The 19154-nt window shown below is 34.2% G+C and overlaps 1 protein-coding gene across 1 annotated transcript in view; it reads right to left on the bottom strand.

The window, feature by feature from the left end:
• Positions 1-19154, bottom strand: part of LOC129229437 (uncharacterized) — a 118605-nt gene that overhangs the window by 55290 nt on the left and 44161 nt on the right. Inside the window, exon 4 of the mRNA XM_054863748.1 lies at positions 1986-2087. Within this exon, the coding sequence (XP_054719723.1) occupies positions 1986-2087 (102 nt within the window). The remainder of the gene's footprint in view (positions 1-1985; positions 2088-19154) is intronic.

Genomic DNA, 19154 nt, shown 5'->3' with positions numbered 1-19154 from the left:
GCAGTTTTGCACTGCAGAAGTCCTTAGTCCCCCGTCTAAGAACACAGACCACTTTCTTGAGAATTGTAGTTTTTCCTTTCTCTAGGGGGTCGAAAGCCCTTACAAGACTGGGATTTTTAAGCTATTGCTTAGCTCTGACCAGCGAGGAATAAAGCAACGTTCCTTATTTATGGCATCTACTGCTAATTTCAAAAGTTTTACACGCAGTTGTTTGTTTTAGCTTTGAGTTTTAGAGACATAACTATAGTACAGTGAAGTCCTGTTGCAACGAACTTCGAATTACCAGAAACTTTAGTTGTAACAAGGTTTTAGTAGTAATGAAATTCAAGCAACGTAATGGAAATCAAATCAGGGCTGAAAATTTGTTTCGTTAAGTCGGATATTTCGTTGTATCGGTATTCGTTGTAACAAGGTTTTACTGTATACATTTTTGATAATATTGCTGTTTTTGCTCTGATTACTTAACATTGTAAGGGGGTTACAACCATTAACTAAAAGAACTAATACAATTTTTTTTTTTAATGATTCATTCTTTTTACGCAATATGGAGGATATTAGCTACGACCTAACTTAAATAATCCTAAATAATGTTCAACCAATTTTTACAAGAATTTAAATGAAATCAAACTCAAAGAGAATAAAATTCCCTACACAATGAGATCAGAACAAAGTTTCTAGAATGAATAGTTTTGTTTTTACAGATGAAAAACTACAATTTTTTGCTAAAAATTGCTACTTTTCGTAACTTTAGCCTCTTTGCGGCACGTGTTAATATCATCGAAATGACTTGAAACTTTGCAAATCACATTTTCTAGTCTATTGGCACATTTTAGAGGGGTGCCGCACAAGATTAGTTGAAAAACGTTTTTCCCCATGTACCTTGTGACTACCTAGGGCACACGCATGTCACACAATAATCGTTAAAGTTCTTACTTTTAACTTCTAATTTGTTTTTAAACTGATTTTGTTTAATTAATTTGTAAAAATTATTAATAGACAGTATAACACAAGCGCGTAAGGCGAATATATTCGCTGCTGTGCGGATACATTCGTTGCGGGCATGTGCATCTCGCGACAATCATTCAGGTTCTTCTTTACTTCTAATTTGCTTAAAAATTAATATTGCTAATGTAAAATGTAGTAATCATAGCTAGATAATCTAGATGGACACAGATACATTCGCTGCTGTGAGAAAATATTTGGTGCTGTGCGGATACATTCATTGCAGGCATGCACGTCTCGCCATAATCGCGAGTAATGTTCTATTTTCCCTCCTATCCTTTTTTCCTTCAGTTAAAAAATTACTAAAATGTTATTCCTCCATTCTTTTCTCCTATTCATCAAGTGGTGATAACTGAGCAACTCTTTTCATGTGACTTAGTTTTTTTTTTTTTTTTTTTTTTTTTTTTTCCCCCGCTCATATCAAATTACACAAGCACCTTTGGCATTAAAGCTTATCATATGGGGTCAGCAAGTTCGTACTCGCCATATTTTTGGAAGCTCGCACCGCACCCGGCATAAGCGTTGCACTTTAAGTTTAACAAACAATGTGAAAGATAAGTTGTTTCTCTCCGATAAGATATCTGGAACGCAATTTAAACAGATTAAATATTCCAAAAAAAAAGAATTTCTTAACAACTTGCTGATAGTTAATTACCCTATATCCGACAACCATAAACTTTGCCGAATTTCGGATCACTGCCGAAAATTTTGACATTGCGGGGATGAAAAAAACGATCACCTTTATGGAGGCTTAAAAAAGTTATGAGCTTACTTTGAAATAATTACAGGATAAACTGGCTTAAATTTCAACACTTTAGTCCAAGCAACAATGCTTAAAGCAAGAGATTTAGACTTTACTGCAAAATAAATATTCCGCAAATTTTCCCGATCTATACTCGAAAATTTGAACATTTTTCCAATTTTAGCTCAATCCAAGAAAATTTTGAATATTTATTGCAGAAAAAACAATTAACAACACTTACCAACAACAGGTTCAGTGATTTGAAGAGTATCTAATGCATCTTCAAGAGTTGATGAAACTTTAGAAGAGTCTGTGACTAATTTCTCATTTTTTTCCTTTGCATCTACAAGAAAAAAATTTAAAGAATATAATTCAGATTGAAGGACAAGTAACAACATTTTAATTCAAAAAGAAAGCATATTTATGAGAAATAAAAAAGTTTTCACTTAAGTACATGCAGGATGCAGCAGCCCCCCCCCCCCCCCCACCCCACTCCCCACCCTAGGAACACTCAGAAGAAAACAGATATTAATTTTGTGTACATGACAAAGTTAATATTGTTACAAAACTATATTAAGTAAAATGCAAACACTGAGCCACATTTTCACAGTTGGGATATTATACTTCAAATAAAACTTTTGCTCCAAAATTTAACAAAAGATTAAATTTAATAGTAAACATTCAAAATTTCAAGCAAAGGCTGAAATGGATCAAATGCTATTGTTTGCAGTCGATTTTAATAATTATAGAGTATCACTGTTCTATAAATTTGTTGCATAATATGCATGCATTTATTCAGCAAAATCATTTGAAGTGAAAGTAAATGTTTGATGCTTGAGATTTTCATGCAGTTACAAAATTTTAGACAATTATCCTTTCATTCTGCCAAATGATCAAGGCCTAAAATATTTAGTGCTCAGAATATATTGATATTATTAGCATGCTCAGCAGTGGACTGGTTAAGTCGGCTAGTCGGGATCCCTGACTGTGTCAACCGCCCAGTGTGCTACTTTCAGCAATTTTTTTATTGAACTTAATACAACTAAATTCACACATATCATTTTGAAAGTATCACAGTAATAAAAAAAGAATGTAATTTGTTTACTGTATGTGAAAAAAGTGTTCAGAAACAGGTTTTTTTCTTTCCATCCTGAGCAGGGACCAAAGTAAATATAGCCGAAGTCCACATGTGCGAATGCTTTCCTCTCTTATCAACTTTCTCTTTAGTTTTTAGAGCTCTGGGGCTATGACTCCCACATTAAGGAAACGAAAGGAGGCCAGAGAAAATGGGGTCTGACGCAATGTGAAAAAAGGCCTGGGATGAAAAAAGAGCTTTAAAAACTTTATTCGTACATCTAATAACAAAAATTGAAAGGGCCTGCACCATTAGACAAAGCGGCCCCGGCCCTGCCATAAATGCGTGGGTCATGCTTTGGGGTGTTGATACATGACTAAGGGCATGCAGAAAGGGAGGTGGGGGGAGAGGGACGCCTGTTAGCCAGGTTCTGAGCCTGAAGGAGACTTGAAATTTTTTTAATGAGGGGTGAAATATATGTAGGGAAGTGGAGGTAAACAAGATAGAGGGGGGTCTGTAAAAGTCATTTGTGAACGGCCCCAAAATGTCTGGTATTCATGCCCTTGGTATTCACTGATTGTAACTGATTCAACTAAATGCTGTGAGTTGGCAAGATATTTCATTGGTCTATTGTAAACAGGGGTGATTGTGACTCCATAAAAAAAATATCTGAACATTTTTTCCCAAGAAGAAAAAGTGTTTTTGAAGGGCATATATATACACATTACGTGTATGCACATATTATTTATATGCATAATTATTTGTTGGGGCTAAAACTCGAAGTTTTAATTGGACTTAATACGTCCATGTGCATGGAAGGAATTAAATTCTTTTAATTTTTCTCATTTCTTAAAATTTTTCAAAGAATGTTTTATTTCCCTCCACTGTATCTGAATCCTTAACCATTAATTACATTCATTTACTAAAAGTGCATAAAGATTTCAGAATTAAATAAGTTTGGGGCAAAAGAGGCAGCATGCATTATGATCACTGTGCAATAGAGCTAGGCGATATGCGAATTTTAATACCACAATATATTGCTCACCAAACATCGATATTTTCGATACATATACGTCGTTAAATTTCAACATTTTATGGGGGGAGACTGCAAACACTATTACATAAGCATCTGCAACCGAGAAAAGTCATAGACCATCTTGGTGAATATCTAGGGATTTTCATGTGTTTGTGTCTAGCTAGCAGAGGCGTAGACCCGACTCTCGGGGGGGGGGGGGGGTCTTCTTTTATATATATATATATATATATATATATATAAACTTACTTTTTAATAATAACTTCCCTAAAAATCTAGTTGAAAACATCTGCTTAATTATAGCCTTCGATAAACATTTCGCTTCCTTTGAAACTCTTTAACTGTGTAAATGTATGATACAACTGTGACAAACCAATTTTTATGAATCACCGTGGTGGATGAATTTTACACGTGCGAAACAGGCGACTCGGTATGTCTATGGACCGATTTCGGGATATGTTTTTATGTTTTTAATGTTTTGTTGACAAATGGATTGGTTTTTTTTATCAGGCTGAACAATGGATTGGATTTGTTTACCCGGATTTCAAGGTAAGACAATTTTGTTATTGGCAGGTACTGTCCCGTGGAAGGCTAATTATCGGAACTTGTTTTCCTAATTAGTCGAGGCGAAACCCCCTGCTTTTAGTTTTAGGTTTGAGCTCTAGTTTATTGTTTTTAGCTTAGCAAGTGGTGCGTTTGCCCATTGTTACTCTATATTACATGTACTGGAGCTTAAACATTCTCTTCTAGTTTATAGTTAAAATTTTGGTCTTTTGACCATAATTAATGAATCCTCCACAGCTGATGAGCTCTGGATTCACTCGTTTTCTATTCCTACTTAATAGCTGTTTGCATTTTTCCTTTTTATCATCATTTGTTATTTATAATTTGTTTAATATTTGTAATTCTGTTTGCTTAATTTTATATATATATATATATATATATATATATATATATATATATATATATATATATATATATATATATATATGTGTGTGTGTGTGTGTGTGTGTGTGTGTGTGTGTGTAAATTTTTTTAATATTAAAAAAAATAAGAGGGAGGTGAATCTTACATACTTTGGAATGGGGTGCCCCAATTCCGATAAGAATTTTTTATTTTTTTAATGTTATGGAAAATTCAACTTTTTTTTCTTTTCCCTCCATTTAATTTAAAGTGAAATTTTCTAACAACGTCTTGTCAAAACCAGTCTATCCAAATCAGGGGGAAATCAAATATCTGATGAGCGTCTTCCATTCATTTCAGTGTGACTGCTTAATTTAGAGGCTAACACACACCTACAAAAGCTGGCATCCCTGAAAGCTAATAGATACTTCCATCTCCGCCTGTAAACTGGATGTTTGACTTTCAATCTCATCGGTGGTCAGACTATAAAGACTATTTTTACTAACTTGGTTTGCACTAAAAGTATGAAATAAAAAACAAAAAGACTTCTTGAATTATAATCCGCAAAAAATGAAATTGCTTTTCATATCGTTATATTTATATATTGCTTTTTATGTATTTACATTTATGCTAATTCTAAAGCAGTTGATAAGATTTTAATAAAAAAAGTTAGGGAAGAAGTATAGGGGGTAGAAAGTTATTCGCTCAAATGCATACCATCTGTTCTCTTTTCAAGTCTTTATTTTTTATTTTATTAGCTGCTTTAGAATTTATATAAATATCTATTTGAGAGAGCAACAGCAATTTTCGGGTATTATAAACAGAAGTCTTTTTTTATTTTCTACTTTTTAATCCGAACCAAGCTAATAGAAATAATCTAGATTCATCTCGTTTTTAAACATTTTATTAATGTAATGCTATGCAGTTTTTCTTTTGAATTAAAATAAAATTACCTTCAGAAGGGTCTAATGGGACTAATGCTGCTTTGCAGATTGTACTTCGTTTTCTTCAGACGACGTTAACTTTCTCTTTTTAGAGCAATACTTTTAGTCATTTTAATTTTTTTTTCGGTTGAAAAAAGCTTGTTATTGGTCTTCCTCGCTTCATTATGCTACAATTTTCACTTGGAATGTACTATTTTAAACAGACTGCACGTTTCCAAAAGAATATGCAGTAAATACTGGCTGAAAAATCAATGTGATTGAAATGGATACTCTGGTTAGCAAAGGTCGTTTTGACTATGACCTATGGCACACACGAGGCCAAGAAAAACCTCTATCGTCTCAAATTCCGGTTATGCTATCATTTTCGGATTTCAAACCCAATGATCTTTAAAGCAGCAAACAAAAACATTTTCTTCAACTCAGAAACAGAGGAATTGTCTTCAAGAGCTGAGGAGGCAGTGGAAAAAAGGGAGAAATGCGTTCCACGAATAGGCTTTCCATGAAGATTAACCAAAGGACAGTCGTTTCGCGCACTTTCTTGGAAGAAGAGTAAAGGGATGAAATTCACAGGTTTGACATGTTAAGATGAACATTTTAAGTTCATGGTTAAAGGTCATTCAAGTTAAAAGCCATTTTGCTCTGTTATCTGGATTAGTACTGTTCTGTGGTTGCTCTCTTTCTTAAAATTGTGATTCCTTAGAAAGCCAAAATGCTAGGAGTGAAAAGAAAGTAAGTTTTTTTTGAAGTGATGAAAAAAGGAAATTCGTAGAATATCGGCCAAGTTAAATTTGCTGCAATTGATAACCTCAAGAGAATAAATAATGAATCAAAAAAAAAAAAAAAATCTCGGACCAAAAAGCAACAAAAGACTTTTTCTTGAAAAAGATGTGCTTAAAGTTTCTTTTAGTGTCAAAATGATTCCTTAAACTCGCAATAAAGCACTTAATAATGTAATAATAAAAAAAATATCTAACAAAAAAATAAAGAGGAATTTTAATCAAGAGCCCATATTGTCTTTAGTATTGATTTCAAATTTTCACTATCATGTTTCAAATTTCTATAAAAAGTTTCTTAAAGCTCCCGTATTTCAAAACCTGTTTATCTCGATTTTTTTTCTCTAATGTGAAATTCGAAATATACAGATTCGACTGTATGCAATGTTCCCACTGCGCGGCTCATAAAATTAAACATATTTAACAATTTGCAGAATCTATGACAAAGAAAGGCTGCATATACGTGGATTTAACAAACCAATCTCATTTCTAAAGCGAAGTGTCAAATTTCACTCAATTATCAAAAAATTGTCGCAGCAGAGGGAGGCGTCTTTATGCTTGAGGGTCACATATGGAGCAGATTTTCAATGGCATTGGGGGGGGGGGGGGGGAGCGAAGTGATTTTTTGACCTTTGTTACTCAGAAAAAAGTCATTTTGATTTTTTTTCTTTTTCTTCTTTTTTTTTTCTTTCTCTTCCCTCTTTTCCCCCTTTTTTTTTGAGACTAACGTTTCGGGGGGGGGGTTGTCCCCAACCCCCCCCCCCTTAGCTATGCCCCTGCTAGCTAGGCAGATTATACCTCAGAAAATTTTGGAGAAATTAATTTAGAAGAATTTAAGTCTTTTTATTAGTGGGTGGCAATTCTTGAGGGAAAAGGGGGCTTGGTAAAATTGAGGGGTGCCATCGCAGTCGGGGGGAATGGGCATCCCTAATTACATCATCTGCATATTAAGATATGCAACAGAGAAATGCTATTAGTCATCTTGAAAAGAAAATATTAAGGGGGAAAATATCAAGTAACCCTCCTTCCTCATCTTGTCTAGCCTTTATTTTGTCTCCCACCCCAGCTGTTCTTCGATAATTACCATAGAGCTTGCAAAACATGATGGTAGCTTACGCTTTATACCAAACGAAACGTCTTCAATTTGGACTTTCGGCGTTTCATTAAACATCAACCAAAATTTTACAAAAGTGAGTTTTTCTGAAAATATAAGAGTTCCGGTATTTTCAAAGATGAAGATACCGGAAATCAAGATGAAAATACCGAAAATCCGGTAAAATACCGGAACACAATCACCCCTGATTGTAAATTATTGCTATACGAGTATTATTTTCATCTCAGAATTGCATACAGGAAAGCAAGTCTGGACCATGATAAACTGAATCTGAAACAGGACAAACTTTTAACTTCCTGAACATAGGCAGATTTAGGACTAAGTTCGAGCGGGGGGGGGGGGGGGGGCATGGGTTTACCCAGAAAAAATATTCTGAGCATCATTAGTTGTAATCAGGGCCAGATTTAGACTTAACAGGGTCCCCAAGGTATTTCAGACATGAGTTCCCTTTGTAGTCTTAATGTCACCAACGATAGTCATAAATTTACATTTGAGGACTTTGATGCAAAAGAACCAGTTTACATCCAAACTTTTCTTTTTTAAAATTCATTTTTACTAGTGGAGAATATAGACGTTCCGACAGGTGCAACAACGAAACACAAGTGTAAGATCAGACCTCTACTTTGTAGTAAATAATGTGAAAAAGATATTAGTCTTTCTATCAGACACTCATGTTATTTGTTGCTCTTACCAAAAAGGAGTGAGTCAGAACTTACTTGGTTCTTGCATCAAGGCCCTTATTTGTGTTTTTCAGATTCAAATGTAGAAAAATTGCCTGGCAAAGTCCTCAAACCTTCGCTTTCCTTACACTTACATAATTCACTTACATAAATTTCTGTGAGAGAGCTCTATAAATCTTTTATCTGCACGATAGCCTAAAATTGATTTCAGTTTCAGAAAAAAAAATGCTCAGAGGGAACTAGTGTTTCCCTCAGACCAAAAAAGGGGCAGTGCACTTTTTTAAAAAAAGGGAATTTTTTAATAGAAGTTTTGTCAAATAAAAAAGGTGTTTCTTTTACTTTTCGGTATAGTAGGTAGATACAAAGTTCAAATGTTTTCGTTAGTAATTATTTTTAAAATATTTAAAAACTTTTTGATGTTCAGTTTTAAAGGTAATGCAAAAAACATTCAGATATATTCTAATCAGATTCATTTTGATAAGTGATTGAAACCTGTAAGTGACGTTTCAAGGACAGGCTGGTGTGTGAATCTTTACCTTTTGGAAAAAAATTCGCTTTTGTGAAGTTTTTTTAAAACTTTTAAGGGGCAAGGAGGGTTGTTTAAGTTTAGGGTCAATGGCTAGCTTAAAAGCAGGAGGGCACGGTGCTCTCCTAAAAAATCTTCAGGGAGACACTTCGGAAAATTCTCCCATTTCCTTTTAATGTTTCCATTATGTTTTTAAAATTTCAATCTCGAAAAATTCCGGAAGAAAGTCGCCGGATTCCCTGTAGTAATTAAATGTAGTTCAAAATTGGGTTGAGTATATTTTAGTTTTTAAATGCTTCCATATGAGATCAATAAGCCTTCTATTCTCTCAAACATGACAAAGATAGTTTTGCGTTTTTTAATAGTTCAAAGTCAAAACGTTTTCGTTTGCCTAAAATTGCATTTCTAAAACTTCCCATTTCGGAGAATTTCTGTGAAGAGTTCCCGACATTCTATTTGTAAACAAAGATAGACTAAAACGTACTTCAAATTTGAAAAAAAAAAATTAAATTAAGAAAACAAAAACTTGGGGTAGTCCCTTCTTTTCCCACCCGGTAGCAGAAACTGCGAGACGCGAGACGTGCGTCGCAGATTTTTCGGCGGCCTGCAGATAATTTTACCAAAGAACAAAACGAAAGAAAAGGGGAAAAAATAAATAAATAAATAAAATTAAAAAAAAAGAAATACAACTTAAAAAAGATCGTTTGGAGATCGCTTTTTGAGCGATGGATGCTTCAGCATTTCAATTAGAAACATAGTCGCCATATTTGGTCATTCATAAAATCGAAGTAGAAAAGTGCAAAAGTTTTCAAAAACAAAGATGAATTGGATGTATTATCTTTCTGCCAAGAAATGAAAATAACTTAAAATCTACAGCAAATCGTTTTTTTATTTTTATTTTTTAAAATAATTTTCTTGAGAAGTGAAAAATTTTATGTGAAAATTTCACCTTATCCTCATTGCTTTGGACGCAAAAGCGCTAAAACTTTTTTACTAAAGTTTAGTCTCATGAGGATTTTTATTTTGAAAATATTTTTTGCAACAAATTCAGAAATTAATATCTTAATTTTTAGCGTAGTCGCCATGTTTGGTCATTCCCAAGATGTTGGTACGTAAGACTCATGAAGTGCCTACGTTTTCAAAAACGGAATTAGATGTTTATTGCAATGCAAACTGCTGAAAATTAAGCAAAATGTGTCTTTTTTTTTTTTTGGATAATTCTTAATTATAGTCTTTAAAATTGAAAATTTTATCTTCAGAATATTATCTTATCTTCATTGCTTTAGAGGCTAATGTGCTAAAAACTGACTATTTCACATAAATTGTAGTTTTTTAAGGACTTTGAATTTATTGCTACTTTTATGCAACAAATTCAAATATCTATTTATAACCATGAATTTTTCGCGTAGGCGCCATGTTTGGCCATTCGCAAGATAGAAATAAAGGATACTAATACTTACCTAAGTTTCCAAAAACAGAATAGGATGTTTACCTCAACACAAGTGTTATTGCTGCTAATTTGATAAGTGTTTTCTTACTATAATTTTTCATTATTACTGTCTAGTTTTAGGTTTTTTTACTTCACTTTATCATGTAATTTAGTTTTATTGTGTTTTGGGGGCTCATTTTTGCTGTTATTGTATTCTTGAAGTGTTTTTGCATTTTTAGGAGCTAAGCCTAACATGTGGTGATCTCCTGGTTTTTGATCTTGTGTGCTTTATTGGGTGTAGCAACTCTGTTTATTTACTGCTGTTTTTAGTATTTATTCTGTGTTTTTTTGCATTTTTATCTTTCTGTTTTGCCTTTTGGAACATATTCACTGAGTAGAAATGGGTGTTATATGCATTATGAAAGAGGTAAAGAGTGGGAAGGGGGACAGGTGGATCTCTTGTGATTTATGTCATATGTTCTGCCTGTATAAGGGGGAAAATGAGTCTGTTTTTGAGGAGGATTATATTTGCACTAAATGTGCTGAACTCTCAGACTTAAGACTTAAGATGCTAGTTTTGGAAGCCCAGTTAGCATTAGGGTGTAGGCCAGTTGTAGAGGGTATAAATGTTTCAGAGATTCAGGGGGAAGTTTCAAATGAGGAGTTAGATTGGGAAACTAAGGGTGTAATTTTGGGGGACTCTATGGTAAGCGAGGTGGGTAACACAGTTGGGAGAGTAAAGCGTAAGGTGGCTAGGTGTTGTTTACCAGGGGCTCGGGTAAAAGACGTTAATATGGTTGCTGAAAAGAAGGGAGTATTGAATAAGGAGGACATGGTTACTTTGTGGGTGGGAACAAATGATGTAGGCCACAGTAAAAATGAGGAGTTTTCTAGGGAATGGGAATCCCTGTTGGATAAAGCAACCAGCTTTTCGAAGAATGTCCAAGTGGTTGGTTTGCTTCCCAGGTATGGAGTGCATATTAGCTGGCTAAATCAACGTGCGAGGTGTATGAACTTGCTACTGAAGTCAATTTGCGAAAAGTGCAGTATCAGGTTCATTGATGTATGGAGTCATTGTAAACGGGATTGGATTGCTAGGGATGGCCTGCATCTGAGCTCTACAGGGGTCAAAATGGTTAGTGGATTAATTTTAAGAGCTTCGGAGTCAAAAAACTAAGTTGGAATGGGGGGCATGGTTCAAGCATCAGGTATCGAGAGGATGAAATTTTTTTGGGTATTGCTAGAAATGGAAATAAAGTGACAAACAAGAGTAGTAATGTTAACAATTGTAATTTAGGAAATTTCAGGGTGTTAAATAAAAGCAACTTAGGCATGCTTAAAGTTTTCTATACCAATGCTCGCAGTATTAGGAACAAGATGGATGAATTGAAAAGCATAGTTATGGATGAGAAGTTGGATGTTATTGGAATTACAGAGACATGGGCTACCGAATCTGATGCAGAGTTATTACATATTGCTGGGTATAATTTGTTCAGACAGGATAGAGTAGGTAAAAGAGGTGGTGGGGTTTTATTTTATGTTAGAGACAATTTTATTTGCAATGAATTGGTCATAAATGATAAGCCTACTGATATTGATATGGTTTGGCTGGAGTTGATGAGCAGTAAGGGCAAAAAGCTACGGTTTGGAAACATTTATAGGTCACCTAATTCAAACCAGGGACAAGATGAACAGATGTACCGTATTATTAGTGACATGTCCAGTAAGGGATCCGTTATCATAATGGGGGATTTCAATTTTCCGGGTATTGATTGGAATAATTTTTATTCTGGTAATGGCAAAGAAGAGGAATTTTTAAAAGTAATTGGTGACTGTTTCTTAGATCAAGTTGTAACTCAGGGAACTCGAGAGGAGGCAATTTTGGATCTAGTTTTTTGTGACATAGGTAGTTTTGTTCAGGGGTTGAGTGTAGGGGAGCATATTGGAGATAGTGATCATAACAGCATTAGGTTCCGGGTTAAATTTGAAGTGTGCAAAGATGATAATTTTAGGTTTGTGCCCAATTTCAGAAACACTGATTTTGTTGCACTTAGGCAGAGCTTGAAAGAGGTTTTTTCGTCAGGGTTGGAAAATAGCGACGTAGATCAGCAATGGACGGAATTTAAGGATAAACTTGCTAAAACCGTTGGGGACTATGTTCCATTTAGGAGAAAAGGTGTTAGTACCAAAATTTGGCCCATGTGGTTCTCCAGGGAGACTAAAGAAGCTCTTAATTATAAGCAAGCCACTTTTCGTAAGTTTAAAGAAACTGGTCAGAGTGAGAGACTCCAATATAGTAAGGCAAGGCGAAATTTTAAGTATTTGGTACGGATTCAGAAAAGGGAATTGGAGCAAAGGCTGGCAGATGACATTGATGGGAATCCTAAGAGGTTTTTTGCTTACGCTAATTCTGGGAAAGCTCGAAACAGTCAAATTGGGCCTTTGGTTGATGAGTATGGAAATTTAATCCATAACGATAGGGATATTGCAAATGTTCTAAATAACTTTTTTTCCAGTGTGTTTAACGATAACTGTATCTCAACAGTTGACACTAACAAGACACAAGCTATTATACAGCTTGAGGATTTTGTATTTTCCAGGGAGGAGGTTTTATTTCATTTGAAAAAGATTAAAGCAACTAAAGCTCCGGGACCAGATAATATTTATCCAAAAATTTTAGTAGAATGTGCAGAGGAATTAGTGGATGTTATTTTGAATATTTTCAATGCTTCTTATAACTCGGGGACGGTGCCAGAGGACTGGAAGCTGGCTAACATAACGCCACTCTTCAAGAAGGGGTCTAAAGGTATTGCTGGGAATTATAGACCTGTAAGTTTGACTTCGGTGATTTGTAAGATTTTCGAAACTTTGATCAAAATTAAGATAATGATGTTCTTAGAGACTAATGATCTGTTGACTAGTTTGCAGTATGGTTTCAGGAAAGGTAAATCCTGTACTACTAATTTATTGCATTTCTACCACAAGGTTACCTCAGCTTTAGATAACAAAAAATGTGTGGATGTTGTTTATATTGATTTTCAAAAAGCTTTTGACAAGGTACCGCATGTTGCTCTTCTCAGCAAGTTAGCTGACATTGGAATAGGAGGAAAAACTTTACTTTGGGTAAGAAATTGGCTTACTGGTAGGAAGCAAAGAGTAGTTGTGAGAGGAAATCATTCTAATTGGAGTGATGTTTTAAGTGGGGTTCCTCAGGGATCAGTTTTAGAGCCTCTTTTGTTTATTATATTTATGAATGACATCAATGAAAATATTTCTGCAAGCATGAATTGTTTTGCTGACGATGTAAAAGTTATGGGGATTGTCGAAAATGAAGAACAAGTAAAACAGCTGCAAGAGGATTTAGATCATATTACTAAGTGGGCAGATAAATGGGGTATGGCAGTTAATGTAGGGAAATGTCAAGTGCTACACTTAGGTCATGGAAATAAGCGTATGAGATATCGTTTACAGGGTTCAGTCATAAATCAGGCAGAAAATGTTATGGATCTGGGTGTCTTTATAAATCAGGACTTCAAGTTTAGTCAACAGTGCAGTATTGCTAGTAACAAAGCCAACAAAATGCTTGGGTTCATCAATAGATCTATTTCAAACAAATCTAAGAAAGTTCTTCTGCCTTTATATAGAAGTTTAGTAAGACCTCATTTGGAGTATGCTGTGCAGTTCTGGTCGCCTTATCTGAAGAAAGATATTTTTGTATTGGAAAGGGTTCAAAGAAGGGTAACCAAATTAGTAAGGGGACTCTCAGATTTAGATTATGATACCAGACTTAATAGGCTTAACATGTATAGCCTAGAGCAAAGGAGAGTCAGAGGGGACATGATTCAGTTATTTAAATTTATCAAAATGAAAGATGTAAATGGATTAAATTTTTGCGGGGAAAGCAGGACAAGGGGTCATTGTTTTAAGCTATTTAAATCTCAGACTAACTTGGAAATCAGGAAAAACTACTACTTTAGCAGGGTCGTGGGCACTTGGAATAGCTTACCGGAAGAGGCGGTAATGAGCAAGGGAGTGGATAGCTTTAAGAGGGCCATTGATCTTCATTGGGGACTAATTAATTGACTAGGACCAGCCTAGCTGGGCCCAGAGCCTGTTGCTGGTCGTCACATTTGTATTTGTATTTGTATTTATAAAGTGTTCAATAAATCATGTTTTTTTTTCTTTTCATAAAATATTTTTTTGAAAAATGCGAATTATTATCTGCACAGTTGTATTTGATCCTCATTGATTTGAAGGCTTTGCTATAAGCTAAATATTTCATCTAAAATGCAGTTTCCTGCCAACTTCTCATTTACTAATTTAAAAAATTTAAAAATCCATTTCAATGCAAATTTTCCATATTAAAATTAATATGTCTTGAAGAATTGGTTTTCATAGTGTGTAGAGTTTTATTTATTTTTATGAAAGTAGTGAAAGCTGCTTACAGTGGTGGCCACTAAGTTTTATCGGGTCTAGTGGCCACTGGCCAGTTGGAAAATTGTCCAAGTCTTGGCCTTCACAAAGGACTTGTGTATTTTATTAAAACTTAAAATAAAACTAATAATAATGCTGCAGATTATTTTTAACTACCGGAAATAGTGTCGCAGACTGGCTAGAAAGTTTCTGCAACTGGGTTTTCCCACTCTTTTAACGTGACCGAAAATTGTGGTTTTTGACATCAACTTTTAAAATATCGCTTGGGAGGGAACTAGAACCCCATTTTCCGATTCTTTTTTCCTTAAGCCTATATAGATCAACCAATTTCGAAAAATTTTCAGGGGATTAACCCAGGTTCCCATTCTGGAGAATTTCTGTGAAAAGCCCCCGAACCTTAAAAGGTTATTTTAGCTACTTCTGCTATTTTTTTTATGGTTGGTTGTGCTTTAAGTGACATTTTATGCATGTTACGTTTATATCACTCTTTTATGTAAATTTAAAACTATTACATCCATCCATCCCTAAAACAGACTTTTTTTGGAATACTTAGAGAACTTTTAAGAAATTGCTCCATAAAATTGTTAAGCATTGAATACATCTCTTCAGACAAGAAAGGGGCCAACCTTGGTTTACCAGCTTGGAATCTTAGTAAAAAATCTTGCAATTCTGATGACACTGAAATAAAGAAACTTAACCTTTCTTCCAAAAGTTCACTGCACTTCAATATCAATTCCATTGTGTCATAGTTATTTGCATTCAGTTCAACATTTGCAATCTCTGCCTTTTGAATAAAAACTTTTAAGTGAGGTAAAAGGTCTAAAGCCCTTTGTGCAACAGCTGAGCTCTCGACCCAATGAATGAAACAAAATTTCAGTGGAAAAACACTTTGCTTTGATGACATTTTTACAGTTCGTTTGACTCTGATTCAAAAGGAATTGTTTCAAAGCATTTCAACATAAATTAACAAACACATCTCTACAGAGATAAAAAAGAACTTCACAAACACCTAAGTAATACTGAAATTGAACAATAATCTATAAACTAGTTTACCCTTACTACGAAGAGCATATCTATAACTGGTACGAGAAAACTAAAAAATTTTTTATTGGTAGTTGCAGAAGGAACCTAATACCATTGTTAGGGGGTATAAACTTCTCAACCCCCCAAGGAAACTCGAATATTCAAAACTGGAGAACAAAACGTTACTTGGAGAATTGGTTTGAGGAAAGAAACAGTTATTGTCCGGCGGTGGAAGGGTATAAACACCTGGTATAAACCATTCAACTTTGGTATGGTCTCAGCCCCAGGGGAGATTGTGTGGTGTGAGAAAACTAGTAGTAAATAAATGGTAGTGGGGGGGGGGGGGGGGGTTCTAATATTTTTGTTTAGTAATTTCAAGTTGCATGAATTTCTGACCAAATTATTTTAATAAACTGCAAAAAAGGAAAACAAATCTTTTGAAACTGGTTATTTATATATATATTTTTTTTAATCCAGGTTTTTTGCATACAAAAGTAAATTTCCCTGACATTTTTAGGTTTTCCATGTTTTCCAGGAAGGTAGACACCCTGTAAACCTGATTCCTCCCTTTCCTTGTGCCCTTCCTATGTTATCAGTATAGAAGTCTAAAGTTGTGCCTTTTCAGACTTATAACCATTAGTATACTTCTTTCAAGGCACATAAAAAATGTGTCAGTGTTAGCTTTATCTTATGTTTCACACTTTTCTTTTTTTTAGAACTTTAAAACTTATTTCAGAAACTTAAAGGAAAATAGGAAGTAGCAGTAGTTTAATGTCTTTGCTTGACTTGGAAGAAACGAGATCTGGTACTGTTTAATTTAACTTTTATAATTTACAGAGGTGGGCCAAAATATTCTTTTGCCGACTGGGCCAAAGTCAGCCAGCCCGCCTTTGAGCATACTTCATACTGCGAACCCACACCTATTGGACTCTGTTGATGTAGTTAGTACGTGGTGAACTGATGAACAAGAACAGTGAGCAAGGTTGTAACACTGGTGCAAGTGGAATTAGTTGATGTTTTTTCTTTATTTTTTGTGTGTGTTGTCGGTAAGCATACTTTTTACTATTATAATTTAAAGCCTTAATAGTAGGGATGGGTCGGGCCAAAATGAATGGATCCGTTCGTTCAAAACCTAAAAAATAAACGACCGTTCTTTTGAACGGTGAACAGTTTGGAACCTTGCATTGATGAACTTGTGATAAAATCACGTTTTCATTTTTTGAAATACATTCATCTTCAAATTTTTAACTCGTCAATCAATTTCAAATTTCATTTCTCTCAGTGCAGTAGGTACAATATATTCAGTTTGAATCTTTTTTAATTTCTGCTTTACTCATCATTTTTCTTTAATCGTAGCAGTTCTTCCTTAGCAATTTTCCCATGTATATCCATTAGTAATGTTTTGTGTAATTTGTTTGGTCCTTCTCACACTTTCTATCTGGGGCGTAGCTAAGGGGGGGGGTTTTGGGGACAACCCCCCCCCCCCCCGAAACGTTAGTCTCAAAAAAAAAAAGAGAAAAAGAAGAGAGAAGAGAAAGAAAAAAAAGAAGAAAAGGAAAAAATTCCAAGCGATTATATATATATATACATATTATATATATATATATATATATATATATATATATATATATATATATATATATATATATATATATATATATATACATATATTATATATATATGTAAAAGAAGTAACCCCCCCCCGAAAGTCGGGTCTAGCTACGCCACTGCTTTCTATAGCGAAAATTATTTCCAAAAGTACCTTTTATCACTTTTCTGGTGATCCTTTTGTCTTCTATAACATCCCTCCTATCAACTACCATCTAGATTGATTTGACTTTATTTTTAACTTGCTTGGCGACTTCCAAGTCGCTTAATTTTACAATCCATTTCCCTTGTCCTGAGGTTTTAAATAAAGATTTTGACTGCCTAATTTTTCCCCCATTTAAAAAATTGTTGTGTGTGCTTTTTTTTTCTGTTCTCATTGGTACTGTGGAAAATTTTTGAAGCTTTCTAATATTATGATGAGCCTTTTTTTTTAAATTAAATTATTCGGTACTCCGGTTGAGCTAACAATTTATTTGTTGTTACTTTTCTTGTTATACCGGTTGGTAATGCTATATGTATGTATGCAGTAGTGTAGTTGGAAAAAAATATTTGGAAGACCACATCTTTCTTTCTTTTGGGTAGATGTCATGGTTGACTGATGTTTGTTTTGGAGTCAAAAAAGGTGACAAAAAACGTCAGTTTTATGTGAAAAGCAGGCGTTTTATGATTATATTACTTTCATTAAGTTTATGTTATTTAAGGTAATTAGTTTTAATGAACATTTCTTTATTCTCGTGTTTAATATTGTAGCCTGTTTCTTTCTTCCTTTTTTCTTTTTTGTATTTCTCTCCTTTTTATTTCGTGATTTACATTTTTGAAAAAATGCAACCTTAAGTACAGATTAAAAATTATTTTTGTTTTATTTTCACCTGTGACCATACTACGCTTGGAGATATATTTCTATTTAGAATTAGTGCGCTATTTCACGTAATTTTGAAAATATTCCTCCGTAACAAACAGTTTACTTTTTTATAAAGTAAAATTTAATAACGAAATTTTTTGACCTGCTGAAATGGAACCTGCGATTTTTGGAACAGAATACATATCTTACCATTCGGCAACTGAGAAATATGCCGTTTAAAAAGACCGAGTTTTTTTTAATTCATTTTTCATAGCCATATTTTCTTACTTTTAGATGATTTTAGTTATTTTTCCTTCAAAGAATATTGCTGATTTAATGAAACATTTTGAATGTATGTGAGTATGTCATGCACAGAGATCGTAACTTTTTAGTGTAACTTTTTAAATGAACGGATCAAAAGAATGAACTGTCCTCTGATGAATGGATCATTAAAAAGAACGACATTGCTATAATTGCCAACCTTTGAAGAAAAAAAACAGGAGATTCCAGGTGATCCATCAGCGACATATTTCACAACAAAAATTATTAAATTATGCTTTTATATAACACAAATACGAAATTTAAAGTGAAATGGGGATTTTTCACAGATGTAAGCTCATTGGTAGCAGCAAGAAAAATAAAAAATACTGCAAAGGAAAAACCAAATAATGAATTTTCTTAAAGTTTCGTACATTTCAGTCTACCAAAAATTGTCAGTACAAAAATTTAATAACTAATATCCAAACAAAAAAATATTTTATGAAAATTAAATAAAAAATAAGTAGGTACAGGGCAGCACATGTTAAAATAACTTAAAACATTGAGAATAATTGAAATATTTTCAAGATGCAAAGGTGTCACGATCGACAGCACGCTCCGCCAAAAGTGGGGAAGGAGTGAGGGGGAGGAGAGAACGCCGCGCAAAGAAAGGGGCAGTTGACCCCTGGAAGCTCAAGAGAGAAGAGGTATGTCTCTCGGTCCCGTAGAGATGGGAGGTTATGATTTTCTTATCGCAGTTTGCGAGAAT

Source organism: Uloborus diversus, chromosome 1 (genome assembly GCF_026930045.1).
Source record: "Uloborus diversus isolate 005 chromosome 1, Udiv.v.3.1, whole genome shotgun sequence".
NCBI classification, from domain to species: Eukaryota; Metazoa; Arthropoda; class Arachnida; order Araneae; family Uloboridae; genus Uloborus; species Uloborus diversus.
This window is presented reverse-complemented; position numbering and strand designations above follow the sequence as displayed.